This window comes from Neopsephotus bourkii, unplaced genomic scaffold, assembly GCF_033783945.1.
Source record: "Neopsephotus bourkii isolate Nb327-2 ecotype Australia unplaced genomic scaffold, CSIRO-AGI_Nbou_v1 NB_1624, whole genome shotgun sequence".
In the NCBI taxonomy this organism is placed as follows: Eukaryota; Metazoa; Chordata; class Aves; order Psittaciformes; family Psittacidae; genus Neopsephotus; species Neopsephotus bourkii.
The window spans coordinates 4,726,651-4,737,191 of NW_026902099.1; the positions used below are offsets into that span (position 1 = coordinate 4,726,651).

At 44.1% G+C, this 10,541-nt stretch overlaps 1 protein-coding gene across 1 annotated transcript in view; it reads right to left on the reverse strand.

The window, feature by feature from the left end:
- MAPK11 (mitogen-activated protein kinase 11) overlaps window positions 1-10,203 on the reverse strand; it is a 31,282-nt gene extending 21,079 nt beyond the window's left edge. Inside the window, exon 1 of the mRNA XM_061372954.1 lies at window positions 9,981-10,203. Within this exon, the coding sequence (XP_061228938.1) occupies window positions 9,981-10,093 (113 nt within the window). The 5' untranslated portion in view covers window positions 10,094-10,203. The remainder of the gene's footprint in view (window positions 1-9,980) is intronic.
- Window positions 10,204-10,541: the final 338 nt, after the last annotated feature.

Genomic DNA, 10,541 nt, shown 5'->3' on the forward strand with positions numbered 1-10,541 from the left:
GTTTAAGCTCAGCCGGCAACCCAGAACCACGCAGCCGTTCACTCACTCCCCACCTTCCTCTCCCCACCCAGCTCCCGGAGGGATGGGGAGGAGAACTGAAAGAACGTAACTCCCACAGTTTGAGATAAGAACAGTCCAGTAACTAAGGTATAACATAAACCACTACTGCTGCCACCAATAATAATAATGATAAGGAAATAACAAGGGAACAGAATACAACTGCTCACCACCCACTGACCAATACCCAGCCTGACCCGAGCAGTGATCTAGCCCTTCTGGGTAACTGCCCCCAGTTCATACATGACGTGCTGTGGTATGGAATACCTCTTTGGTCAGTTTGGGTCAGGTGTCCTGTCTCTGCTTCCTCCCGGCTTCCCCTCCTCCCTGGCAGAGCATGAGACTCAGAAAGTCCCTGGTCAGAGTAAACATTACTAAGCAACAACTAAAAACACAGGTGTTATCAGCACTGTTCCCAGGCTGAAAGTCAAAAACACAGCACTGCACCAGCTATTAAGAAGGAGAAAAATAACTGCTACTGCTGAAACCAGGACAAAGTTCCAGTAGATGAAATACAACCCTCTTATTTAGATGCATATTTTTCCCAGCTCTTAAGGTTTCAGAGAAAAGTCTAAACACAAGAAGCTAACACAGTTCAGAAACTCAGGAAGCAGAGAGCACAGGAATTTAACTTCATGACTTCTGTTGCAGCATGGATTTTTAGTAGCTGATGTTTATAAACATGGTCATACATATGGTCATTTGCCTGGTATCCCACGGACAGTTTATCCTCTGTGGTTGCAGAGTGGTCATACTGGACAGACAAGCCACTCATGCACAGCCTTCTCTGACCCTTTGGGATTAGGAGAACACTATTAAGCTATGGCTACTTAGCCTTCAGCATCAAAATTGCTTCAACAGCTGGAGGGCTGCTTGCAGGATCCCAATCTAACAAACCACACGTGGAGTCAACTTGCACCCAATTTAGTAAACTCCAGTATCCATTGCTGAAAGAACTCTTCCTGGGATCAACTAGTCTCCTCAGACTGCAGCCAGTCCCTGAACTTCATCATGTTTTGGGCTCAGAAAGGGCTTCTTAGCTGGGCACAGTACTACTCATGATGCCTGGAAAAAGTTCAGCTTGAGTGCAGGGTTCAGTCTAATGAGTCCTTTCCTGCAGCCAGCTCAGGTCTAGCTGATGCACAATGAAGGCGTGACACAAGCTGTTACATGTGGTGTCAGTCTTGTGTCTGCAGCAAGCTCCCCATTTGCTGCAGGTTACCATCCCCAGATAACCATGAGGATTTGGTTGTCTCCATTTGCTTGTGGAAGCATTATATCTGTACAAATAATTAGGTTTACTTATTCAAAGTGACTGATTTGGGGTTAAGTGCAAAAAAACACAAAGAAGACTAAATTTTTCAATTTATGTTACATAATTCAGTATCCCAGCTTGTGAGGCTGGGACATCATCACAAGTTTGACAACTGGTTGGTTATGCTATACCAGACTTGGAGGGAATGCTGTACATAAACAGATCCTTAAATTTGCTCCATGTGACAATGACACTGGGGCTGGGTTTTCCCCATATTGTTCCATACTTCTATTTTTATTTCTTCACTGCATCACAACACAGATTTGTTTCCTTCATTGGGTCACATTCCTTCAGATGACTTCCCATTAAGTTCTATGAGGAAAAAAAACACAAAACCCGAGAAAAAAAAACAAAACCCAAGAAAAAAGAAAGCCCAAAGGAAAAAAATGAAACTACTACTACTACTACTACTACTACTACTAATAATAAAAACCCCAAAACCAAATACAAAGAAAAAAACCCAACCCACAATTCATGCTCAAAATACAGATTCACAACTTTGAGCTCTTATCTACAGACCTCAGCATCCTTTCACATACCCACCGATTCCTTCTATTGCAGGAGACAAGAACATCCTTGTGGACAAATGTACCCTTAATTTGTAAGATCCTGACTTCCTGAGAAAAAGAAATAACAGGAGCAGAAGGGTGCATGTGAGCAAGTACTGAGGGAAAGGAATGGAAGAGCGGTCAGCACAGAATGCATCTAAGCATTGAGGCAGCAGCCTTTACTGTATGCATTAGCAAGCGAGATAGAAAAGGGGGGCACACAGGAACCCTGGCCTGGGACATCTTCTAGTGCCCAACCATATAATCTGGGTTCTTCACAACTGCAGTGAATTAACACCCTTTTTAATATTTGTTGGTAAACACAGTTACCTTTTACTGAGATATGGAATAGTGTTGAAAAAAAGCACACACACCATCTATCTAACACTAGAAAACTGACCATAACAGCTATTGGCAGTGCAGCAAGAGAACAGAAAAAGGCCACATGCAGTAAGCTTAAGTTAAGCAGCAAAGTAAACCCAGAAAATGGTTCACCTGTTGCTTCTTGATAAACATTTTGTTACTTTATGCAAGTTCAAGTTGGTGATTTTCATCCTGTAAGAGCTAGGTCTGGAGCGTGCTTGTTCACTAAACCACATATATACCATGACATATATGTGCATAAGAAAGAAACCATAAAGAAAAATGAGACTGTAACAAGACAAAAGGTGGGAAGATGAGTAATGGGTGGCTCTGAAAGGACATGTTAATCTCCTCACTAGAGGGAAAAAACCCACCCTTTCTTGATGATGATGACAGGTTATTGTATTGTAAAACTACATCCCATCACTTGGGTATTATTCCAACTCACCATGCTGAGCACTAGGATGGTTTTGGCTTTAGTATCATCACTATCAATTATCTCAGAATAATTTACCACTAAATCTAAATATAAAAGCACAAAGTATCTCTTAACATATGCAGTATAACTGCTCCATAAGCAACACAAGATTGTGCACATACTTTTAAGCAGACACTGAAAAATACTAAAAAAAAAAAAATTGGTATCCATATGTTTACATGAATACCTCACCAGTCTTCTTTCAATGTAACATGAAAGTGCTGTATCAGCCTCTGAATCCACAAGCTATTTTTATTTCCTGATCTCTTATGTCTCCACAGTGACCTAAATAGTCAAATAACTTTACAAAGGAACAGTCACACTTTTCTTGATGAAGTTATAGACAGTACAGCTTATGTCAGTGGGACTGATCCATTTATGATCGTACTTGTGAGAACAACATACAAAAGGTTGGGGTCATAAGCTATTGGCTTCTTCAGCATGTGTAACCAGCTCGTGGATACTAAAATAATCACGGCTTTTAGATACCCATAAGCCTGATGTCAGTATGTAAACAAGAAAATCAGTCAGCTGCCACTAAGCCAGTACACTGCTAACAACAAATGTATTCTATTCAACACTTTGTTTAAAATAGAGAAAAACTACCAAATAGTTCTAAATTATGGGCTTTGAAGTTACAGGTAGAAATGCTCATGGTTAATGTGGATACAAAGTTCAACATGAAAAATACCAGTGCTTTCAAATATATTACATAAATCTAAACAGACAAAATCTCACATTCTTTTCCTTCTTTTTCCTATTCCTTCCTAGTTGTCCTTCACATTTCCCAGCTTCTCTCTCTACAACAGCCAAAATATTAAATGGCAACAATCTGTTCATAGGTCACATAGGGGTTCTGAAACACCGTCTCCCTTCCTGACTATATACACAGAACTAAGATACTGGGGTTTTGGTACCAACCAGCTAATAGGTTCTGAAATTGCAAACAGCTACTTGGGAAGCTGTGTTGAAGCAACCAGGCCCTAAGACTTTAAGGTCTCTGAAACAGGGACTGTGTGCTCTAACCAACTGCAGTCCCAATCACAACCGACAGCTGGAGAGGAAAGCAGTTAGCTATGCCACTGCTGCACCATGTGCAGATTACATTGAAGTAGGGATGGAGGAGACTCTTTGCAGAGAAGTTTTACTCTGCTAATGTTTTTCTACATCTACACAGAAAGCTGAAATCCCATGATCCTTGCTGCCTTTCTGCCCCAACTGGTTCATCTCCTGCCTCTCATCTCTCTTCCATCCCATGTCTCCCCACTCTAAAAAAGATCTCATTAATTCCTCCTGAAAGAAAGCCTGCACAATACAAAGTGGTCTTGCTCAATTCTTGAGCTTGGCTATTCTTCACCCTTCCTACAATTCCTTCTACCACCCTCCTCACACATACAGATATTTGTCATCTGCTCTTGAACTACTCCACAGGCTTAGCGACAGCATCCTACAGAGATCTCTGTCACAGCCATTCTCAGCCCTCCTCATTCTTCTCCAAACACCTCCTTCCTGATTCAGTCTCCTTCATTAAAAGCATTCTTAGACATTCTCATTTAAAATAGGAACCTTGACCCCACTAATTACCATCCCACTTCCTTTTCCTTTCCAAAGTCAGTAACTACACTGTTCCAACAGCTGGAAAATATGCACAATGAAACTGGACAAAGGAATGTCGAGCAATCTGCATCCCATCCTAGTACTCCAACAAAACCACTTTTAATGAACTCTCTAGTGATGTTCTCCTTGGCCAGTGCTCAGAATGTATCTTACACAAAATTTCTTGAATTCTTGATCTCCCTTGGCTTTGTGGCTGTAAATCCCATTGTGTCTTCATTCCTAATGGCTATTTCATCATATTCCTCTGAGGGTCTTGCTTACTCAGCAAGATTGTTTTGTTGCTTCACTTATTTTCATTCATTCATTGCAGCAATGTTGCTGCTAAGACCCTCCTCCTAATCTGTAACACTGATCATACAACTGCTTGTATTTAGTTTCTCCTCCATACTGGAACAGCACTTTAAAGGCCTTGGTTCTAAGCATCATTATTACATATACTCACTCTTCAGAGGTCTCCTGCCTTTCACTGGACTCTCCTATCACCCTTCATCTCTCAGTTTTCAAGCAAGTCTTGAATAAGCTTAGAAGGGCTCATTGTAAATATCTGCAAAACTAATGAAAGGCTTCAAAACCTTCCTTCTAAATGATGCATACCAAACCCATATAACTGATAACAGATCTTGGACAGCATCATTCTATCAATATTGTTTGAAATATTTCCAATAAAAGCATAAACATTTGTAGGATGAAGTTCAGCTCCTGTATTAGCATCGGAAACAGAAGACCTAATCCAAAAGAACAGGCCCAAGGGAGTCCATGGAAATCAACATGCCAACAATTCTACCCTTAGCCTGCAGAGATCTACAGAGTCTTCAGTTTCCAGCTGTATTTACATACAGCAGGTTTGTATTACTACTCTAAAAGCTTATCTAATCATTTAAACTAGCATGTAATGTTACAGTGGCACGTAATTCCAGTCATCTGATCATGTACCTGAAATCATACCCTTAGTATCACTACAACTAAGTAAAAGACACCTCAAAAAAAACCCAGCCAAACATCCTAAAGTCATCAAGTACAGTCTTGGATGAAGGAATTTTTCTCTTTGTCAAATACAATTTATGCCAGCTTTCAGGAAACCTCACATGCTATCAAGTTGTCTTAGCACCTCCTTAGAGGTCCCAACATAAAAAGGACTCTATCAACCATGTTACATCTTGCAAGCTACTGCCCTCAAAACACTTGAGTGACAATCTAACCAGAAGCACAGGACGGGGTGGATGGGGGAAAGAAGGGTTAAAATTCAGGATTAAAGCTTTCTGCTTCTGTTTTTCTACTTGTACTTCCTCAAAGCAAAATAGAAGCCTAACCATCACCCCACCATTCCCCATCTTCACCCAAAAGTAGCCAGGACAAAAACTTAATGCATCTTAAGCATGCACTTAAAGTTTGTAGGATAGAGGGACCTGCAGCAATACTGCACTCAATAAATGACTTAAGGCAGGCTTTGCTTTCCTGCTTTTCTTGAACTGAGGCCTGTACCCTTACACTCTGACTTAGCAGGCCTCCTTTTTCAAACATGTTATGTCACCCAAGTAGGTGTCAGGCGTTGCATACTCTTAAAATTTAAAGAGACTGACTGGATGATATAAGTACTATTGATGCCAAAGGCTTCTGAGGAAACAGTGTGGGAGTTTCTGGCTGGGATGAAGCTCTGGACTCACTTTAGTTCACCTTGCAAGGTCTGTTATTTCCAGAGAAGGCAAAACACAGAGCCTGCAATATGCTAATGAGAAACAACCTGTTGGACAGATCAGAGAGACAGTACCTGCAGAAAACTGTCTGTACCTCCCAGGCAAAAATAGGACTAAGCAGTTTGAAAGAGTTTACAGAGGCATACAGGCTTAAAAAAAATAAGACAACCAACAGCAAACAAAAAAAATATCCACGTTACATAATTTGCAGTATACTAAAACGTCTTTAAGAACAGAAGAGATAAAGCAGCTCCTTCTCAAGCAGGTGGTAATGTCAGCTCCCAGAGGAAAAGGTTAAAATATACCAAACCATACTGGACCTACCAGGGTAATACAGCAGGGAGGCAGAGATACTGCAAGCCAGAGTTCCAGTTTATAAGCCATATTACTGGGACAGTTGAAAGACTCAAACACAGATAGAATTCTAATTTGAAGGAATAGTCACAAGGGACAAGAGTTTAAAATGCAATTTGACCCAAGACATGAGTCATCTCTTTTCTCTAGAACTGAAACAAGATGGTTGTAGATGAAGATTACCTTGTGAAAGGCATGCTTGCTTCCCATCTAAATAGCTATCAGCTTAAATACTTCATTTAAAATCAGAAACATTTGTAAACTCACTATTAGCAGGGATAGCATCCGGTCTACAAGAGTCAACCAGCTCTTTGACTTCTGTGAGACATAAATCCAACTTTAAGGTTGGATGCTGAAAATGCATTTTTCAAGAAAATTTTTGAGTTTTGGCTTGAGAAAGAGTAAAAAAAATTGCTTAACATAAAAAAAACCCAAACAACAAACCTCAACTTGATAAGCAAAGCTATGGCACAAAAAGAAAACAACTCCAAAAGACACAGTTGCGCATGTAAATTTGTTACTTGCTAATATGCAAACAGCTCCTGGCAAAAGAAAAACTAACCAAAACGTACTGTTGAGGACTCCATTGATCATTTTCAATGTAACTGAACTCCTGCACACATAAACCATACTCCCACAGGGCTTTAATATTTTTTCCTAAATCTAAAAAGAAAATACCAGTTCTGACATGAGCAAATGACAGAACACCCACCAGCTGGCACGGCCACAGGAAAGAGCCCAGGTGGAAGGAAGCCCTCTGCAGAGTTAAAATACAGGGGTAACTCAGAATATGTAGTTCTCTCTGTGGTTTATGTAGATGCCGAGATGCAACTACACTTGGCAGTGCATCTGAGTTCTGACGATTTCCAAGGATGGTTCTTCATGATGTGTCATTAAAAAAAGTGAGAAATGCACTAGAGCTCTTAATGCTATGGAAGGTTTGCTTTTATGCACATATTCCACATCTAAATAAAAAAAAACCCAAAACATTCTGGAAAGCACTGTGGTTGATATAGATACTTCTCTACAAGTGAACCTGATTTAAAACAATAATGTCTATCTCCATAGCACATTTGATGCGTCTGCATATAAAAACCCAAACAAGAATTCTATTTGACTTACAAAATGTCAATAAACTGGCTGAAAACACAGCCTCCTGACACAACCACTTCTATTGATTTTGAGCTGCAAGAAGGAAAAGGGCAAACAGAAGTTAGCTTAAATGCAAATATGTCCAATATGTTTCTTATTACCAGTTATCACTTCAGTTGCACACGTATACCGGCTATGACTGATAATTTACTGTGAGGAAGGAAAAGGTAGGACTCGGTAAGAATTTCACTGAGGTAGAAAAAGATTTCTTTCAACAGCTTTGTTCCTGTTTTAAAGCTAGTGTTTGGAGTTCAGGACTTTGGCTTCTATTCATAAGAACACTTAAGAATTTGTTTTATTCCAGTGGTTTCTGTAAGAGTCAAATATGTTTTTAGATATTCTACTGAACAGGAGTACAATTATTCGTATTACAATACAGATATTACTCAAGGGAACAATTATGTCTTGTGGGTCTCCTGGGTAAAGCACATGCACACAGAGGGGAAAAAAAAATCAATTTCAATAGACACTAAAAATAGACTGCTTTTCTGAGAGAGATGCAAACCTTTTCCTCACATTTGAGCTTCTGTTTAGGTTTATAGTTCATCGATGTCAACAAGGCTATTAATATAGAGTAACATTTTATTGCTGTAGTCTGGTCTTACATGTATATTTTAGAGAAAACCTTCCCCATGGCATCTTCCATTCTATATGCCGGTTCCTAGGCTTCTCCATTGATGAAATACTAGGATTTCCTTGGCTTTGCAGGCAGAAAAGAAGGAAGTTCAATGGATTAACACCACTCATAGTTTAAAAAACCAAAGCACCAGCCATGCTGCAAGTGAGCCACCACATGTTTTCATTTCCATTGCAATTTCCCAAAAGTCTTGACACCCCATTACAAAATTCAGCAGAGTATGTCTTCCCCTTAAAACTACATCAGCACAAACAGGGAAAATAACCAGAAATGCAGGTTCAGTTGGAGCACAACAGTAGTTACTCTCCTACCGTATATCCACCTCCTAGTTTGAAATATAAAAGAGGAAAAGAAAGTAAACTTTTATAGTCTAAATGAACTAGGTCCTTGTGGAACTGTTCACATCAGTCAGGACTATATGCCTCACTACAAAGTCACACAATATTTGCATGGATTTCTCTAGTGCAAGCATAAGCCTGAAATAATAGAAAAAGAGAAGAACTCAGAGGTACTGCACACTAGTCTGGAGCATTCCTGCTGATGGTTGGAGGTTTCTGAACTGCATAGTCCTAGTTTACATGTAATTGGGGCACTTCAGAGAGCTAGAGAAGGGAGCAATAAATCATAGAATCATAGGAAGGTCAGGGCAAAGGACCTTAAGACCATCTAGCTAAGAAACTCCATGAACGTTCTCTGGTGTCTGTCTGTGAAGAGAAAGAAGTATGCAACTATTGCATGGGTTTAGCCCACACAAAAAGTTAAGTTCTAAAGAAATCTTTTGGGTGTTGTACATTTATTTACAGGCCCGTGATGGATAGTTTTCACATAATTCTACTTACCAAAGAAACATGATTCTTTTCCAAAAACTCCTTAAAAACTCCTTAAACATCTCTATTATTTCCAAAAATTGATTCAAAGCTTTTATAGACATGGCCAAGTATGCTTCAAATGCAAAAATAACAGCCCAACCCGCACCGGGGGTTTCCGAAAGTGCAAACCTGATACAGTAATCATCAAACGAAGGGAAACATTTTATGATAAAATGCGATAAACTCTTACACAACCCTCCGGCGTTGCCTTGGGCAGCAATCTGCCCTGATTTGCCATTGATTTTCCCAGGAACGGCTGGGTGAAGCCCTCCTCCTCCTCAGCCGGCCAGACCCCTGCCCTCCCCGGCCCCGCTCCAGGAGCTTCCCCCCATTGTTCCTGCGGCCAGGACCCATGCTCGCGGTGTGTATCCCGGGCAGCGCGGGCGGTCCCGCCGGGAAGGGGAACCCCCATCACAGCCCGGCGCTGGGGCCGGCGGGGCCGCGGCCGCTCCCGGGGCAGCAGCGGGCAGAGCTCCACCAGCCGTGCCCCGCACTGCGCCCCGGTCCTGCCCGCCCGGACACACCATGACTGTGCAGGATTCCCGGGTTCGGGGCAGCCGCGGCTCCCTCACAGGTGCCTCGCCGGGCGGGGGGCAGCCGCGAGGGCAGCGGTGGGAGGGCCGGCAGGGGCCGCCCTCCGGCGGTGGCGGGCCCGGTTGCCCGGGTTACGGTGAGGCACGGCCCGGCCCGAGGGCGAAAGCCCCTGCACCGCACAGCCCGGCGGGCACGCCCCCGGCCCGGCACGCTGCAGGCCGGCCCCGCTGAGCCCGGCGGGCGCCCCCTTCCCCTCCCATTCTGCTCCACGCACACGGCCGCCTCCCCGGCATTGTCCGTCCCCGCCGCCGCCCGGCAGCACCTGCCGGCTCCCAGCCCCTCTCCCGCTACCCCGCACCTACCAGACGGAGCCGTAAGCACCGGAGCCCACTGGGGTGAGGTTCTGGTAGCGCTGGGGCACCTCCCACACAGTCTTGTTCAGCTCCTGCCGGTAGAAGCTGCCGCGCTCGCACATTTTGCCTGAGCCGCCAGCAGCAGCAGCAGCGGCGGCAGCCGCCCCTCAGCCGGGGCGGGGAGCGAAGCGGACACGGCCGGCGCCGGCGGGGAGGAGGGACCGGGAGGGGAGGGGAAAGGGAGGAGAAGGGAAGGCGGGAGGCCGAGGGGGTGGGGGCAGCGTCCGGAGCGAGGGGCACCCAGGCTCTCAGGGCACGGAGCCCCGAGGCGGCCCCCGGTGTCTCCGCGGGGGGTGCCGGGTGGGGCGGAGCGCCAGTCCCGCCCCGCAGCGGCCGGCATCGCTGCAGGAGCGGAGGCTGGCACCGCCCCGGGCGGAGCGTGTGGGCGGGGGCGGACACCTGCCCCTTGGCCTGGCAGTCCCCGGGACTTCAAAGCCTTGCCCGCGCCTTTCCTGTTTGGTTTCGGCCGCCTGAAGCTTCCCTCGCTGGAAGGGGCAGAGCCAGAGAGCG